We start from the raw sequence: 18,996 nt of genomic DNA, 5'->3' as shown, positions 1-18,996 counted from the left end.
TCTCTATATCACCATACCCAGCCTTTTAAAACCAAATGTGCTTGAATGAAGTGAACCGGCACACAGTCCAACTAATCTCTAATGAAATTCACTGCCAACTATTTTTATGATTGAACTTGATTGATTTTGTTGATTAGTTATTGCAGCCCTACGCTGAATTAGATTACTGTAATGCACTTCTGCATGAATGCCAGCGTATCCATTAAGAAAAGAAATTCCAGCAAGTCTAAAATACAGCAGCCCAGGTCCTAATAAGAGCCAGACTCTTTAAACTCATTAGTCCCTTTCTATTTAACTGATGTAGGTTTCCAGTTACTATACATACTGAGACCACTGCTTTATTCTGCCTAATATCTGAATAATGCCCAGGCATCGTATAATGTTCACCCCACGCACACTGTTCCTCACTGCTCAGGGCTACCTAAACTGAAGGTGTGCTGTGGTATCTGGCACCAAAATATTGGCCCAGATCCTTTTCGTCCTGTAAGGTGAGACCTGATGTTTTGGAGATGCTCGGACCCAGTTATCTGGAGACAACACAATTTGGCTCTTGTTGAAGTTGATCCTTACTCAGATCCTTACACTTGCCCATTTTTCCTTCTTAAACATGTCAACTTCTGATTATCATCTGTTATATTCATCTCGAACCTGGATGACTTCAATGTATAAAAAAACAAAATAAGTGGCCTTGCCATTTCAATACTTTCAAAGGGGACGTATATCAGAGAGAGAAAGAGAGAGAGAGAGAGAGAGAGAGAGAGACGTGTACTCTAATCTATCTACTCTGACGATGGTGTCGTCTCAGGGGTGTCGTGTTTCACACTCTACACTTTATTAGCTCTTTTCTTTTACTATCTTTTAGTGGTACTCAGATAAAGGCATAAAGAATACTGATCCATTGTACTGTACAGTTTTGTCTGTTTTTCTTTCCAATCACCTATCCTAAACAGCACAAGCTTCTCTCCTCTCTTCTCATGCAGTTGTAGCTCCTAAAAACTTCGAGCCATGATATCTGCCCTAATCATACCAATACCATCCAGATGTCTACAAACCTCTGCTTTACTGACTGTGGACCAGCACCCACATGCTGAAGTGCAATTAAGCCTATAGTTACATCCCAGGATTTTTCATAGCTCACATATTGCTATCCTAATTGTCTTCTATTGCCTGTGGAATAAAACGGATATAAAAAGAGATCAGATTTAAAAATAAACTGTACCCACAGTTCGCGCTCCCTCTTGCGCCTGTATATATTCAGGCTAACTGTGTGTGTTTCAAAGCAGGCATGTAATTCCAACAGATTTTCCTTTACCTACAGTATTTTCTGTAGCAACTCCAGCACTTTTTTGTCATAAATTAACATGGTGGTGTTTGTTGAACCTTGGCATAGGCTTGTTACTGGTCTTGTTTTTCTATTGTGGCTCTTTTTATATAATGTAATGTCTTTTGGTGCATTAATCAAGAGCAGTCCATGCAGTAACCCACTGCTTTAAGCTTGGGGACCAGCAAAAATGTACAAAAATCTCTACAGAGTCATAAAGCTGAATATGGTGTGTCCTGTGCTTACCTGAGGCTGAGGCGAAGCAGGCTGGGATATGTGGAGACCAGATGGTGCTGTATATGACTCCCTCGTGCCCCTGAAGTGTGCACACGGACTGAGGGCGCTCTGGATCCCACTGTGGAAACACAGCACATGTCATTTCAAATGGGATAAATTGGGATATTCATTTAAAGGTTGGTGGACACTGAATACTTAAATAAGTAAGATTTAAATGATTTGAATCATATTTTCTTTACAATTACATTCCAATCATAAGTTTTGGTCCTCCTTGTTTGTTCTGAGTAAATATACTGGAATGCTTTTCACCAGAATCACTGGGATTTGCTGATAATTCCAAGGTCACGGGTTGCAGCATGACACACTGTGTTAATTATTGCTATAACATCTAGTATTCACTTTCTGCTGGTTATTTTGTCCCTAAATCTTTCTGTAAAATAAAGCCTGGAATTAAATTAAATCATGTGTGAGAAATATATTAAATCATGTGTGAGAAATATAATTTATCAAAATTGTCAACAAAGTTAACGACTGATGAAAAATAAATTAAAAATGTTTGGGGTGAATTATATTAATATTACTTTCAGCAATCATTATTTTCAGAAATCATACAGCTTACATAAAGTTTAAATGAGCATAATGTAAACACTCTGAAATGTCAAAATCTAACCAAAGACCGTTTTATATTGTTGGATAGTGATTAATTTAACTGTAATAATAAGTAACTCCAAGGATCCAGAAACATTTGACTGGGAGTGTATGTAAAATATAATCTTATCTAGTCAGGATTTGTGCTGTTTCTCACCACTTTGGCTGTATGATCCCAGGATCCTGACACTACCAGGTTCTCGGTCCGCGTCTGGCTCCAATCCACCGCATACACCTGAATACACAGAGTACGACTTCAACACTGCTGTTTATTTCTTACCAATGTCTCACTGTCTTTAAAAGTTTCTCACATCACTCAATGAAATAATAAGAAAATATCCAAAACTTTTAAGTCATAGCTGTATTATTAACAACATTTACAATTTTCTTCCAATGCTCTGGGAAGCTCTCTGGAACCATAATTTTTATTTTAACATTGCAATTTGTGAGGTTTAACAGTTTTCCTCAACCTATAATGGCAATTTCAAAGATCAGAAAAGTCACAATAGTGCTATGAAAGAAATCTGGTTTCCTCTGTATATTTTTTGCAGCCATTAGATCCACTTTCACAGCAGAAATGCCACATCATGTATAGAATGAATAACCAATGCTAATGAATAGCCAAGTCATGCATTTTACCTCTTGAGTGTGCTCCTTCAGTACTCGGATAGGCCCTTGTGGGTTGGCTGTGTCCCAAATCTGCAATGAGCCATCACCGGCTCCAGTCACCAGCACATGCTCGTTGTTCTCGCTCCACGTCACGTCAAAGAGCCCATCGTTCCAATCAAAGCTGTGCATAATAAAGAATACAGAGCTCAGGGGCAAATACACAAACAGAAACGGAAAATTAAGTGCAAAATATACCTTCTCATCAGCACAATATCCGATTCCCTTTGCTCCAGCACTAGCAGCGTTCCACATCCTGAAAAATAACCACCAAAAGAAACACGTTATGTATTATAGCTACATCACAATAAAGATTTACCTGCATATTGATTTATATGAGTAACATATGACCTTTAATAGCACCAAAGATTTGTTTATAATGAGATTTTGAGCTGACTTTTTAAGTCTTTCTTAGTCACATGACAAAAAGAGATGCTGCAAAGGGAATTAGCATATAATGTATAATGTTATAACGTAAGCAATAATATGAATGTGTCTCTTGAACGTTTCACAACACTAAACGTTACCATGTAATATGAAGTATTATCAATTAATGGATTAAAAATTTGGCAAATTGATAAGGTATAAGAGGAATAAAGCCTTTTAGGAAGGAAGGCGCTGTTATAAAAACAGCAACATTTCTGATATGAAAATGAACATGACGATTCAATACATATGCGAATTAGTAGTTATTGCGTCATCTGACGACGCAGAGTGACATTCTGAGCATGTATTCGTTATGTTTCCCCTGAATTAAGCAATCAGGAGGACTAAAGTGCTGCCGCATCGCTTGCTTTAGGTAAACCTGAATCAGGAGCGAAGATTAATATGCAAGTCGTTTCTCATTTTCTGTTGCCGATTTAAGCACATGGTATAAAGGACATGGTAAAACCAGCAGGATTTTCTCACACCACTGTTTTTAGTGAAGATGTCACGATGACACGTGAAGATCACGTGTCTCTCGCTGATATACGACGGCCTCTTCGAAGCCTCGGGCCTGAGAAGCATCAATTAATCAGGTATCATCAATTGATGGATTAAATATTGTAATATTTGGCAAATTGATGAGGTATAAGAGGATTACAGCCGTTTGGGAAGGCACTGTTATAACATTCTGATATGCAAATGAACATGACGATCCAATACATATGCAAATTAGCTGTTATTGCGTCATCTGACGACGTAGAGCGTCATTCTGAGCATGTATTAGTTACTTTCCCCCTGAATAAAGCAATCAGTTTAAAAGGTTTAATACCTGCTATGCCGTAATACTGAGCTGTAGCACAAGCCAGTATGTTGGGGAGAAACGGGGATATTTCCACCGCATAGCCGTGTCGAGCTGGAAACCTGAACCACTTCATTACTCTAAAAATATATAAAGAACGCTAAAGAATTTCCAAATCAGCTCACTACTAGCTAGCAAACAATCATTATTTATACCAAAATATCCAGGTTCCAATAAATACTAAACAAATTATGAAATTCTACTCATACTACTTCACATAACTGGTGTATTTTAAATAAGACTTCAGTCAAGGTATAACGCTAACATCGCTACTTCACATGTTTCCTTCTACTTCCTTGTTTTGGTTCCGAGGAGAACAGGGGTACGTTACAAAAAGCTCATGTAGTCTACACATGTGCACTACGTAGACTATAGAATTAGAGACTAAGTAGTGCACTATCTAGCTAAGAAGGAGTAAATTAGGATTCACCCTGAGAGTCAAGCGGTCATTGGTTGTTGGTAGTTACGGTCTCAGCATTCAGGACGTTCATTGGCTGAGGAGTTTGTCATAGTTTCCCCAACTAAGGCTGTATGAAATTGTATCTGTCAGATGAAATTATTATTATTATTATTATTATTATCATTATTATTATTATTATTGCCACAGTGGTTGATTTTACACAGACGTTTAATCAAGCCACACACTTCCGTTAATACTAGTATTATTGCTTCACGGTCGTCATAGCAACCAAGTATCTGAAGATAACGCAAGAAGAAAAAGTCCCGGATGTTACACTTGTCTACGTCTTAGCGCGGAAGCACACAGAATTCACAGAAGTGTTTTAAATTAGTCGAAAATGGCCTTGAGTTCTTGATTAAAGCTGCGGCAAGATGTTCCCCTCTTGTTTCAGTTCTTTTAAACTGATCTTATTTACCCAACATTTAACGAACGTGTAACGCACAAGGTGTAGTACAGTAGATTCTCCACAGTGTGGCGCCATTGTTCTTACAATATTCAGCGAATATTTCAGCGATCATTTTTAAAGGAAAACTCCAGCCTAAAACACATTTCAAATATTTATATTGAAATATTTCCGACTTTCTTAACGATTCTGTTGATTGTTGATGCTGTATCCTTACTACTCCTGTGAGAAATTAGTGGTTTTGTGTCACTCTGACGTCATACGCTTGCAGTTACAATGGTGTTTATTAGGGAAAATGAAATCTCAGACATAAGGGATATTAGTCAGGTTTTGCTCCTAAAAACAAAAAGGCTCGAGTTTCTATTCTCAATCACCATTTTCCAGTGATGTTCAACATCATATTAATGGGAAATAGTAATGGAGATGTTGGTACAAACATTATACTCAAAGTCCCAGAATGCAATGCAGCTAGCTATACAGAAGTTTCAACTGACTCGATGAGTTAGTGATTTTTACGAGCGCAATGGCACATGAAAGTTTAGACGCTGACCCGTTTGAGCACAGTGAACAGATGAGAAGGTGAGAGAGCTGAAGGACTAAAGTGCTGCCGCAACGCTTGCTTTAGGTAAACCTGAATCAGGAGCGAAGTCGTTTCTCATTTTCTGTTGCTGATTTAAGCACGTGGTGTAAAGGACACGGTAAAACCAGCAGGATTTTCTCACACCACTGTTTTTTAGTGGTGTGTAATGTGAAGATCACGTGTCTCGCTGATATACGACGGCCTCTTCAAAGCCGCGGGCCTGAGAAGCAGTGTTCTAAAGCAGATAAGCAGCGGATTTACGGCCCCGCTCCGTTCCCATGCGTGTCTGCGGTCTGCAGCCGCCGTCTGCCCTAATCCCTATTCACTTGGAAATGCTGATACTTTTCCCTTTTAGGAATGTAAGGACAGGGTTTAATGGCGTGACAGTGATTTACTCGTGTAAAACTGTCCAGCATAAAGGGAGTGGATTAAAGGGGCACAGAGAGCCATTTTGGGGAGGAGTGACCTCTCTTGTTCTCAGTTAATGCTTTGAAGGCTGTGAGTTTTGAGGCCAGAGGTTCACACACACCACAACGGCTGCAGATCATAAGTGTGTCGGCTTGAAGTTCGCTCTGAAAAGTGTTCACACTCTTTAAGTGGCTCGAACGGCGTGTCTTCTGATGGAGTTTGCCAGAAAAGACTATGAAATTGCTTTAAATATGGTAGATTAGTTTCATATTGCTTTAATCAGAGAGAAGGTCTCGAGACTGGAGTTGCTCCTTACAGATAAATCACACATTTCGTTTGACATGTCATTCTGTGAATAATAATACAGTGGGTGGAAAATTCAGTATGTGAAGCTGCATTTTTGCATTCAAGCACGTGACATCATGTGAAAAATACGAGATCACGTTTGAAAAGAAACCTCAAGCCCTACATGTGTACAATTAACATTAACTTAAATAAATGTTGAAAAAAGACCATAATCCACAAAAATCCTAAAAAAAAAAGCCACATTTGTGATTTTCATTTATTATTCATATGTGAAGTTTGTGTCATATATGAAGAGTTTATTCTTTGGAGTTAAATCTTAGTTTTCATGAAAGGTTCTACCTGGAACTCTTACAGGAAAACATTCATTTGCAGGCATCAACAATGAACCTTTAACATTTTCCTCACTGTTTACAACACTAGATCAACATTTAGAATATTGATAATATTCTACTTACCCACTTGTAGTCGAAATTCCAGAATCTGCAGGGCGTGCTGTTATGGGAAAACTTACATTAACAGCAGACGTCTTTATCCAGAGTAACTTATGTACACATATCTCATGTACACGACTCAGCACACGGAGGTTAAGAGTCTTGGTTAAAGGCCCAGGAGCAGTATCATGGCAGTGGTGGGGTTCGGAACAAACAACCTTCCAATCAGTTTTCCAAAAACATAACCCCTATGCTACTACTTCCACTACCACTGCCCTTATTGTGCTACCACTTCCCCCCTAAGCTACCACTTTCTCCACTGAGCTACCACTTCCCTACTACTTCCCTCATTGAGCTACCACTTCCCTAATACTTCCCTAATTCAGCTACCACTGCCCTCACTGCGCTACCACTTCCCTACCACTTCCCTAATTTAACTACCACTTCCCTCACTGAGCTACCACTTCCCTAATTCAGCTACCACTTCCCTAATTCAGCTACCACTTCCCTAATTCAGCTACTACTTCCCTAATTCAGCTACCACTTCCCTCACTGAGCTACCACTTCCCTACCACTTCCTTCACTGAGCTACCACTTCCCTACCACTTCCCCAGTCGAGCTTCCACTCCCCTACCACTTCACACATTGAGCTACCACTTCCCTCACTGAGCTACCACTTCTCTACTCTACCACTTCCCTTACTGAGCTACCACTTCTCTACCACTTCCTATACTGACCTACCACGTCCCCAGTCGAGCTTCCACTCCCCTACCACTTCCCTCATTGAGCTACCACTTCCCTACCACTTCCCCAGTCGAGCTTCCACTCCCCTACCACTTCACACATTGAGCTACCACTTCCCTACCACTTCCCCAGTCGAGCTTCCACTCCCCTACCACTTCACACATTGAGCTACCACTTCCCTACCACTTCCCCAGTCGAGCTTCCACTCCCCTACCACTTCCCTCATTGAGCTACCACTTCCCTACCACTTCCCCAGTCGAGCTTCCACTCCCCTACCACTTCACACATTGAGCTACCACTTCCCTCACTGAGCTACCACTTCTCTACTCTACCACGTCCCTCACTGAGCTACCACTTCTCTACCACTTCCTATACTGACCTACCACGTCCCCCACTGGGCTACCATTTCCCTACCACTTCATCAAGCTACCACTTCCCCCCATTCTACCACTTCCCTACCACTAACCAAATTGAGCTACAACTTCCGTACCACTTCCCTACCACTTCCATCACTGAGCTACCACTTCCCTACCACTTCCCTCACTAAGCTACTACTTCCCTCGTTGAGCTACCACTTCCCTACCACTTCCCTCATTGAGCTACCACTTCCCTCATTGAGCTACCACTTCCCTACCACTTCCCTACCACTTCCCTCATTGAGCTACCACTTCCCTCATTGAGCTACCACTTCCCTCACTGAGCTACCACTTCCCTACCACTTCCCTACCACTTCCCTCATTGAGCTACCACTTCCCTACCACTTCCCTCATTGAGCTACCACTTCCCTCACTGAGCTACCACTTCCCTACCACTTCCCTCATTGAGCTACCACTTCCCTCACTAAGCTACCACTTCCCTCATTGAGCTACCATTTCCCTACCACTTCTCTCATTTCCCTACCACTTCCCTCATTGAGCTACCACTTCCCTACCACTTCCTTCACTGAGCTACCACTTCCCTCATTGAGCTACCACTTCCCTCACTGAGCTACCATTTCCCTACCACTTCCCTCATTGAGCTACCACTTCCCTACCACTTCCCTCATTGAGCTACCACTTCCCTACCACTTCCTTCACTGAGCTACCACTTCCCTCATTGAGCTACCACTTCCCTCACTGAGCTACCACTTCCCTCACTGAGCTACCACTTCCCTCATTGAGCTACCACTTCCCTACCACTTCCCTCATTGAGCTACCACTTCCCTACCACTTCCCTCATTGAGCTACCACTTCCCTCACTGAGCTACCACTTCCCTACCACTTCCCTCATTGAGCTACCACTTCCCTACCACTTCCTTCACTGAGCTACCACTTCCCTCATTGAGCTACCACTTCCTTCACTGAGCTACCACTTCCCTCATTGAGCTACCACTTCCCTCACTGAGCTACCACTTCCCTACCACTTCCCTCATTGAGCTACCACTTCCCTCATTGAGCTACCACTTCCTTCACTGAGCTACCACTTCCCTCATTGAGCTACCACTTCCCTCATTGAGCTACCACTTCCCTACCACTTCCCTCATTGAGCTACCACTTCCCTCACTAAGCTACCACTTCCCTCACTGAGCTACCATTTCCCTACCACTTCCCTCACTGAGCTACCACTTCCCTACCACTTCCCTCATTGAGCTACCACTTCCCTACCACTTCCTTCACTGAGCTACCACTTCCCTCATTGAGCTACCACTTCCCTCACTGAGCTACCACTTCCCTACCACTTCCCTCACTGAGCTACCATTTCCCTACCACTTCCCTCATTGAGCTACCACTTCCTTACCACTTCCCTCATTGAGCTACCACTTCCCTACCACTTCCTTCACTGAGCTACCACTTCCCTCATTGAGCTACCACTTCCCTCACTGAGCTACCACTTCCCTACCACTTCCCTCATTGAGCTACCACTTCCCTACCACTTCCCTCATTGAGCTACCACTTCCCTACCACTTCCCTCATTGAGCTACCGCTTCCCTACCACTTCCCCATGAAGCCCCAACACTGGAGACTCCTTCCATAAATACTAAATAAACATCTCCTCATAGAGAACATCATCATATCAACAATTCTACATGTTTAATTCTTTTATATGGTGTATCTATTCTTCTCGAAATTGAATTATCCCCATGTGCTCAACTTATTTATTTATTTATTTATTGCTAATGATAATTAAATTGTTGTTGTACGCACTCAGACCGAAAATGCACAAAAGAAAGTGCTTCGCTTCTAAAAATCTTGAATTCCAAAGTTGGGACACATAGTTTCATCTGTTTGTTCCAGGCTTTGATGGTTTCTTTTTGCGTTATTCTAAAACCACACGAAAGCATATTATTTCCCTCACCAAATAGTTTCTGGAACTCCGGGTTGCGTTTCAACAAACAAGTCTGTTCTCCGGGTTTGTGGGCGAGGGTGAAAGAAAGGATGAGGACGAGGGCAAGTAAAAAGGACTGAATTTTAATCTGTGACATCTGCTTTTTTTCATTTTTGCATAGAAAAACGGTTACATATTACAAGAGCAGGATGGGGATTAAAAAAACCAACAACAAAAAAAGATACAGTAGTGTGATTTACTGGCAAATCTGACATACAACACAAGCGAACAGTGAGAGCTGTAGCGCAAATATCGTGGAGAGAATCCCGTCTCTCCAGGCAGTAGTGACCGAAGTGCATCATCATAACAATATACAGCTCCAGTATAAACTCTAGTTACACTCTTACACATGTACATATTTACAGACGGAGTGGTTATTTCCTCACAACACACGCTCCTCATTCACACCTCAGTTGTTCTGTGATTATCTGGAAAAAAATAACTTTGGCTTATTGGGGTTTTATTAAGTGGAAATAAAAAGATTTGAAAAGCAGAGTCATTCTCTGATGGTTAAAGTCACAGGAAATCTTTTCTTAAAAAGATATAGTTGGTCTTATGAGCATAATGTCCAGTATGTCTAGATGTATTCAGATGTAAAGTGGGCGGGGCTTATTTCAAGGCAGATTTGCATACGTTTTACAGTCATCAATCACAAGGTTGATGTTTCTTGTTTTGTTTTCTGTTTTCCGTGTCCTTTGGTTTGATTCAACTTGTACTAATGAGTGTGGTGTAGTAGGGTGGGCGTGTCGGAGCGACAGGGCGTGTCACTCAAGCGTGCGCATTAGAATACTAAGCCACGCCCATTAGGACACTTTTGAAATCTGTTTAATTCAGTTACATTTTAGCAGGTTAATGTTATTGTAAAAAAATTTTTTTTAAAACTATGCTCCATAAATGCAAACTACATTAATCAAAAAAACTACAAAAACACAAGGGCAAATCTGAAAACGCATCAACACCATCTCAAAAACAAAAAATGGAAAGTGTATGTCCTTATTGAATGTCACATATACTCATTGCTGATTGGTTACAGCGTGTGTCAGTCTAAGAGAACGTAGAAAACATGAAGCTGAAGAATCCTGACATTAAGAGGAACGATGAGCCTAAATGAATTGTTTTTAATCAAGGGCATTTATATGATGTTATTATAGCTATGCTGTCAACTTTGCCTGATATTGATATCATAAATATGAAAACACAGAGCTGGAAAACTTGACCAAAGCAAAGAAAATAATAACATAAGTGACGTCTTATTAAATCGCTGGGTTAATTAGATAACTAGTTAAAAAAGTGCAATTTTTTTTTGTCCTTGTGATAGTCATACGCCATGTTTTATAATCAGCAAGGAAGTGACGCTGAATAAGGAGCTATAATGTTGATTATAATTTTTCTGAATTTGCTGTTGTGTTTTTTGTCTCGTTAATTACCTTTCCCTCATGTCTAATATAACGCTCAATGGTGACTTCAGACAAATCTTTTTTTAATATGTTGCACTCTTTCCTGGGACTTTATACACAGGCATGATATTTCAGCTGGTCAGTTGTAGCTCAGCAGTAAAAGTGACCGGAAGCTTGTGAGTTCAAATCCCACGAGAGCTGCTAATGAGCTTGGATTTGATTCGGCGTGACTAAGTCTTTAAGTTGTCCGTATTTCAGTCACACCGTCCTGCAGAACAGCGTCATGCCTACATGTGAAGTTTGTGCCAAACAAAAATCGTAGTATTTCTCCATGGGAAACGGGTAAAGATAAGGAAAAAGAGACAGCAATGAGGAGCCCATTTCATTGAAAATACTAAACAATCATCCGTGTGTGATGCGTACAAAACATGATCCATACTGTTCTCCTCTCCCTTGAGGTTAACATCATTGATACACACAGCCAGGCACTTGGAGAATTGATTTGTGGCTGAAAGAGCAGCGTTTACGGTTCGTAGTCTCAGCGCTTAGAACGCTCCCACTTCAGTCCCCCATGGCCGATACGGTTTAGCAGAGCTGGAGCTGGAGCTGCTCTGCTGTGACGTCGTCGATGTGGATGAGCTGGAAATGGAAGAGCTGATGGTCGCCGATGACGTCATGCCAGGAGCGAAGAGCGGGAATCCGGTGGGAAACGACAGGGGGAAGGTTGCAGAGAGCGAGAGCAGGGAAGTGGAGAGCGGCGGTGCTATGCTGCCGGCGTGAGAGAAGGAGGAGCGATGTGGCTCCGAAGAGGAAGACGAGGACGAGGCTGATGGTGTGGCGTGTGATAGAAAGGCTGCGGGTAGCGGGTGCAGCGGGTGGAGAGGGTGCAGGGCTTGAGGATGGTGTGTGATAGATGAGGCGACGAGTTGAGAGGCACAGCTGCTGAGGTGTGACATGAGGCGAGCACGCAGAGGGTCACTTGAGTCCAGTCCTTCTACCGAGCTCAGGTAGCGAGCTACTTCGGTGAGACACTCGCGGAAACCGATGCTCATGAAGTCCATGGCCAGAGCATGAAAATCAAAATAACCTGATTGGGGAAAAAAAGAAAAGCACAGTTAACCCTTTCTACTGGCAGCTACTGTGTTATTATTATAAGGTGATCATGAAAACAATTATGATATTGTTTATCGGATCAACCTACACTGTTTACAATGAAAGCAAGTTAAAAAATCTTGAATTTAGTCAAAATAGTCTAGTATTTCCTATTAAAATATTTAAAAATAAAATGAATAAATTATAGATTATAATTAAGCCTATTTTTATATCTATTTTACTATTTTTCAGCTTTAAATATTCTTATTCTGTTGGATTTATTCTAGAAAGAAGCACAAATGATCTGAAATCTGAAATATCTAAAGCTTAAAAATAGTAGAAGTAGGATTAATAATCGCCTATTCGGTTTATTTTTCTCTTATAATATGAAATAGTAATTTTTTTAGTTTGACTAGATTCAAGATATTACTAACTATTAGATTTTTTGCAGTGTAAATTTTCACCCATTCCCATATTTTTCACATATTTAGGAAGTAAATCAGATACAAAACCCTGTTTATTATCCCAATAATCAGCTGATTCAGGGCATTCAGACTGTAAACATCGCGTCTCTCATTTACATTTATAAACTGAATAAATTCATTTGGCTGATGTTTGTTTTTTTATACAAAGTGATCTGAGACAAATAAGCAATTAAGGGATAAAAAAGTTCCCTATGGAAACTTTCCTCACAGCCTTAATCACTGCGTCAAAAAAACAAAACAAAAAAAACCTCTCCAATATTTTGCCATAAAGCATCACCATGCTGAAAACCACAACAGGCTGTCAGAATATTATGACATCCTCCTTCATGTGGTTTATTAATGATCTAAAGATCTGTCGTCGAGGTTCATTATGTATTTAGCCCCAAAGCTTTCCTAGATTTCTAAAAGGTTCTTTAAATATTAGACACCTAAAAGATTCGAGATTTACTTATCTTTTCATTCTTACATAATAAGCTTTATGATATATCTAGTTGTACAATGAGATTAAAATTCTCATTCTATGTTGTTACCTCAATTATTTACCATTTATATGACAAATGTGTACAAAAAGCTTTTCCCATGCTGGGGGTTGATGATGCACCAGATGGAAGATGTGTTCACAGGTGTGAATGGAAATAAGAAACAAGGGGAATGGGGCTTAGAAATGTCAATTATTTAAGCAATTTAATGTTTCATGTTTCCTGATATGCTCTGATTATGACGAGAGATTGTTTTATTGTTTATCTAATTTTAAACTTTCATGCAAAGCACTTTTAGATTTTTCATTTCAAAATAAAAAGTGCTATATATGTTACAGAAAGATGAACATGATCATATAATGTCTCGAAAATACGGGTCAAATGCTAAGTGCCTCTAAATGACAGCTCTTCAGACAGGCTACAATGAAGCCGGCAGCTGATGCATGGAGCTGATCCCCTCTGCGCTGAACACTTGGTCTGTTTGTGTGTTTGTTTTGTCTCCCCAGTGCACCGGGTTTACACTCGCTGTAAAGTGCAAACACACCCCCAGCGGTGGAGTGTGTGAATGCGGCCTGCTCGCCTCCCACTGGTTTATCAAAGCAAACACAAGCTCGGGGTCAAGTGATGCTTTTGTCCTGCCTGTGCTTTCCCACGGGCTCAATCCTGCCATTAGCGTCGACTTCCACTCCTTTAATCTGAGCCGAATGGAGCCGAGCGCTCATGTTTCACAACACACACACACACACAGAGGAAGAAAAAGCGAGCGAGCGAGCAAGTGAGAGAGAGAGAGAGAGAGAGAGAGGAAGTCAATTAACTCTTTACCTTTTCCTCCTGTAGCCTGCAGCATCTTTAGATGATCTACTGTCATCTGCAGTATTTCAGCTTTCTCTAGTTTAGCAGAGCCCTAAGAAAAAGAAAATCTCTTTTTTTAAAATATATATATTTTTAATATATTTAATTCTTGAACAGAATTACTAGAACTGGTTTTCTTTCCACACGCAGCACACATATCATATCTGATCATTTCATTCACACGTACCTGTTTCTCGAAAGCAGTCGGCACCAAGCGACGCAACTCTGATAGACTGTTATTGATCCGGTCTCTCCGTCTCTTCTCGATGATCTGCAATAATAAAGCAGCCCTGTACCGTAAACATTTCATATTTCATACACACCTCCATATTCTGTACTGATCGTATTGACGCTGAGTTGCTCACCCCTCTGCGTTTTTTTCGGGCCATGACCTGCGAGGTGGTGGTGGGAGAAGCACATCTCAGAAAAGAGCTGCTGCTCTGGCTGTAATGAGAGAGATGGAAATGGAGTCTTCAAATATGCTGTTATAGGAAAATAATTAATGACTGATTTAACTCATACAGCTCTTACAGGGTTGAACTGATCCCTACAGGACTGAATCAACTTTTATAGTGCTGAATTGACTCATACAGTGTTGAACTGACTCTTACCGTGTTGAACTGACTCTTACCGTGTTGAACTGACTCTTACCGTGTGAACTGACTCTTACATTGTTGAATTGACTCTTATAGTTTTGAACTGACTGATGAATAGACACTCCTGAACAGTGTTAAGATGACTCATTGAGGGTTGAATAGACTCTTATTTTGCTGAATCGACTCTTTCGGCGATGAATCGACTCTTCCAATACCAAATCACCTCCTACAGTGATGTCAAGCTGACTCTTACAGTGTTTACACTGTTTAATATCTCTAACAATCTATATATGAGAGTCCAGCTTGACACAAATGAACCAGTTTGGTTCATTAATATTATTATTATTAAGCAATAAAATTATTAAGGAACAATTTGTAGCCATTATTAAATTACAGAGTACATGGTAAAATCTATAAGAGTTGAATTAAATCTTAGAGTATTGCATTAACAACTACTGCCTCTATCATCTTAAGAAATATCCCTCCCTGCCTCCCCTAACAAGCTTCAAATAAAATGGACAAAATGATTGCCAGTTCAGTTTTTGATTTAAACCTTGATGAAGTTTATGGTATCTTGTAAATAATGACAAGATAATTGAAAGTGCTTTATAATGGCAAAATGTTTTCCAGATTCTCATTTTAAGAATCTTTTTAAAACAATTTTTTCCATAACAATCACTGAACCGTTTTATAAAATGCCACACCTCTGTTTTGCTGACAGTTTCTGAGCAAACCTAAATATCGTGATACGTACTGTGTATTACAGAAATGCCTCCGAGAATCGTGACATGATATTTTTAGCTATATTTCCAAGCCCTAGTCCACATGCACAACACTAAGAATGTAAAGAACAGCAAACAAAACTTTTTTTGCCATATTATTGCCACACTTTATACAGATTATTATAAGCAAAAGAAAGAGCACTTTCCTTTAGAGGAAATTTGCTTCCAACTAATATTCACTGCAGCAAGCTAATACTCTTAAAACAAGCAGAAGAATTAAAAATACTTGAGAGAAAAAAAAAAACAGTTTATTTGAGTCGAGCTGGACATAACTGAGCTTTGTGAGCTGTTAAATCAACAATACTTTTTTCTTGATGTTTTCATTGTGTACCACTTCCAATATCATTTTCTTACGCGGACTTCATTAAACCATTTTCATTTTTATTATTAATTTTTTTAGTAAAACAATTGAAATTATGGATCAAATCACAGCCATGCATCTGGAATTACAGAGCACACGATAATATCCACAGCGACTAAATTCACCTGTAGAGGTGAAGTGCCTCTTTCAGTGTTAGAATTATTGGCACCTTTCAAAGCAAAAAGAACCCCCAAAACAAACAAAAGAAAAACTCAGATATTTGCAATGTGCATTTCAGCCTGTTGATTTAAACCCTGCCCTTTAGTTACATTAGAACTGAAATGAAATGTATTTTCCAGATCAACAGGACATTTTTTTTTGGATCAGCGGTCCAAGCAAAGCGCTTCTGTCGGAAGAGAACGTAGTGACTGAGTGTATTTTTCTCCACTACACTTCATTCCTACTACTATACCCTTCTCACACACTTCCTTCCTTCCAGAAGTAGTTCAGTTTCTTCCTCAGAGCACTTGTTTCAGTATGAAACCTAATTCTCCCTGAAGAACATAACAAGCACAGAGTCTGTTACAGGGTTAGAGTGCACTCTCCTCCATGCAAAACATTTTACACTCCTGTACATTATTCTCTTTTGAGCATATGGACTTTCACATGTCCAGTTGGACAGAAATGAATTTAGGTATATGGATCGACCCTTTTTTGTGCCTACACAGATTTGCATCTGTCTCTATTTTCTATTATAAGAAACATTCATTAATATGAATGATAAACTATAAACAAATGGTCATTCAAGCTATTTTTTTTTTTTTCAGAATTAAAGTGAAGCACTCATGTCAAAGCTTTTTCACTTTAATACACACAGCTATTTAAATAAACTCATATTGCATTACTTACGCGGGGTAATTATTCTCACTGCCCACGTCGATGGTCTCGTCCATGTCACTGTCGGATGTGGTGTCCTCACAGGGCCGCTTCATGTCGGCGCGAGAGAGCGAGTTTCACGGGGCTGTGAGGAATCGGAGCGCGAGCGATGTGCGCACAGCTGGTTGAGGCGCGCGCGCGCCTCTCTGCGTAGAATTTTTTCTTTTTTCTTCCCTCCAGAATCCCTCTGAGCTTCTTTTCCCACGGAGCGCTCGAGCCTCAGGCGCTTTCCTGACACGCCCACATCCCTTACCGGACACGCCCACTACCCACTTTTATGGCACGCCTACATCACAGCAGCAGCAACAGCAGCAGGGGCAAGAAAGAGCAAACGACCCAAGGATTCTTTTATTGACACACAACAGTGTTTCGTGGCTCAGTACAGCTTTATAACAACAATAAACAACTACAGCAAAGTGCAGGATAAGACACCACGTGCAAGAAATGTGCCTTTATACAGTGAGTCAGTGAGGGGTACAATAGCATACATCAGCGGTGATTCGATACCACGTTTTCTTTTCCGATACCAGTGATAAAAGCTTGCATATCGATGCACATCCGATATTTTTGTTCCTTTTAATCCTTAAAATTATACATATAATATATATATATATATAATCATTTTCATTAAAATTCACTTAAACACATTGCCAAGAGTGTAGGTCAACTTCTACAGTGAAAATCTGTGATTAAAAACTAAATAAATAAATTAGAAATAAACCAAATGTTTTAAAAAACACATAACACAATAAAATATATAGAGCAAATTCTGTAAACGTCCCAAATCCTGAGTTTTTAATATTCAAGTCTGCAAATGTGTGATATTGGCCATGTTTACTGCTTTGTACAAAGAATCATGTATTTTATTGGCACTCCTATAGATTTTATCTGAAATGGATCATAAAGTTTTGCACAAACTTGTGGAGTCCATGGCAGTTCGGGCGCACGCTGTCGTTACAGCAAAATAAAGGGGAGATAGCAAGCAATTAGAAATAACATAATTTGTAAAGAAAACTGTTCTATTTCTATTTACTCTTTACTGTTTACTATTCTATTACTAAATAACAATAAAACAGCATAAATATAAGAATTGTCACAAATACTCTCATTATATGCTAATACAAACATTTCCAGGACTATAAAAGAATCTAATCTCTAGATCTATTTACTAAATCTAAAAGAAGAATATAAAAGAATATTTTTGCACTGTAAAAGTGATAGTTGTATGAACTTATTTCTTTGATATAGCTTCAATTGTCATGAGAAGTTTGGGATACTGACCTCAGGTTTATACGTTTCTATATAAGTTATTCATCTTAAAATGTCTTACAGCCTTTTGTTTGTTTGCTTTTTCCTTCTGAAATTCCTAGCATCTTCCTGATTTACTGATCCTGGGGGCCATACAATAGACGTGTAACAGACCTGACGATCTTTAGAACTAGGACTGCAGATTTAACAGAGTGATAAAGTATGGTGTGCGCAAACTTTACAGCAGGTTAGATTGAAAGAACCAGCAGTTCTCTAATGGCAGAAGGAAAGAAACTTTGCCTGACATGGCTGGCTCTATTGATCACCAGTCTGTATCTTTTACCAGATGCATATAGGATGAAGTCATGTCTACATACCATGTGCTAGTTGCTCTGCTGGAGCCATTAAATAGGTTTTTTACTATTAGAATTCATCATTATACCTTTAGAATTTAAGATACCTAAAGAAGACACTGACGTATTTTGAAAGCATTATTCTAAAAATGTTATTAAAGTTATTACACATGCACTTTTCCAGGTAAAAATTAATCACTAAAGGTAGAAAAGATGTCCCCTTGATGGTATCACCACAGCAACAGGGAAAATGCTGTTACGGAGACAGCAATACCAAGCTGTTTGGGATGCAGCCATAAAGTCTCCTGTGACTCCAACCAGCTTTAAAGCATGAGAAAGACTTCAGGAGAAAAAAAAAACCCAAGTCATTCATTTTGATGAAAGTTGGTCACAGCTAGTAAATTTATGGACTGAGATATTCTGCAAAGAACTGATTCAAATTCAACATAAGTAAATACTTCGCATCTAAGGCAAGATATCATCTTATTTATTTCATTAATAATTAATGATTAAAAGATTTTTTTCCTCCATCACACATGAAGTGTTAAGAGTTAAGAGTACAAAACATTTCTTCTGGAAATTCTGTAACAGTTGTATAGACAAGATATTGAAATACGCCTCG

The 18,996-nt window shown here is 39.7% G+C and overlaps 2 protein-coding genes across 2 annotated transcripts in view; both read right to left on the bottom strand.

The window, feature by feature from the left end:
- The window catches only part of pex7 (peroxisomal biogenesis factor 7), a 41,045-nt gene extending 36,583 nt beyond the window's left edge, over positions 1 to 4,462 (bottom strand). Inside the window, exons 1-5 of the mRNA XM_058379420.1 lie at positions 4,128 to 4,462; positions 3,071 to 3,128; positions 2,846 to 2,996; positions 2,364 to 2,441; positions 1,568 to 1,676 (exon numbers count right to left, since the gene is read on the bottom strand). Of these exons, the coding sequence (XP_058235403.1) occupies positions 1,568 to 1,676; positions 2,364 to 2,441; positions 2,846 to 2,996; positions 3,071 to 3,128; positions 4,128 to 4,233 (502 nt within the window). The 5' untranslated portion in view covers positions 4,234 to 4,462. The remainder of the gene's footprint in view (positions 1 to 1,567; positions 1,677 to 2,363; positions 2,442 to 2,845; positions 2,997 to 3,070; positions 3,129 to 4,127) is intronic.
- A 5,458-nt stretch (positions 4,463 to 9,920) lies between these two features.
- Positions 9,921 to 16,982, bottom strand: hey2 (hes-related family bHLH transcription factor with YRPW motif 2). Its single transcript, XM_058378462.1, has 5 exons — positions 16,747 to 16,982; positions 14,524 to 14,602; positions 14,346 to 14,429; positions 14,129 to 14,210; positions 9,921 to 12,337 (listed from the first exon to the last, which is right to left on the bottom strand). Exons 1-5 carry the CDS (start codon positions 16,827 to 16,829, stop codon positions 11,796 to 11,798), a joined length of 870 nt encoding a protein of 289 aa, XP_058234445.1. The 5' UTR covers positions 16,830 to 16,982; the 3' UTR covers positions 9,921 to 11,795.
- Positions 16,983 to 18,996: the final 2,014 nt, after the last annotated feature.

Source organism: Hemibagrus wyckioides, linkage group LG25 (assembly GCF_019097595.1).
Source record: "Hemibagrus wyckioides isolate EC202008001 linkage group LG25, SWU_Hwy_1.0, whole genome shotgun sequence".
NCBI classification, from domain to species: domain Eukaryota; kingdom Metazoa; phylum Chordata; class Actinopteri; order Siluriformes; family Bagridae; genus Hemibagrus; species Hemibagrus wyckioides.
The sequence above is the reverse complement of the archived record's forward strand: the minus strand, read 5'-3'. Positions and strand labels throughout refer to the sequence as shown.

Bases quoted from the DNA above. Each gene is read 5' to 3' on its own strand.
- hey2 (XM_058378462.1), bottom strand. From the start codon at position 16,829: ATGAAGCGGCCCTGTGAGGACACCACATCCGACAGTGACATGGACGAG. The intron at 14,430-14,523 runs GTGAGCAACTCA...TTATTATTGCAG, and splicing joins CCCGAAAAAAACGCAGAGGG to ATCATCGAGAAGAGACGGAG. The intron at 12,338-14,128 runs GTAAAGAGTTAA...TTCCCCAATCAG, and splicing joins GCAGGCTACAGGAGGAAAAG to GTTATTTTGATTTTCATGCT.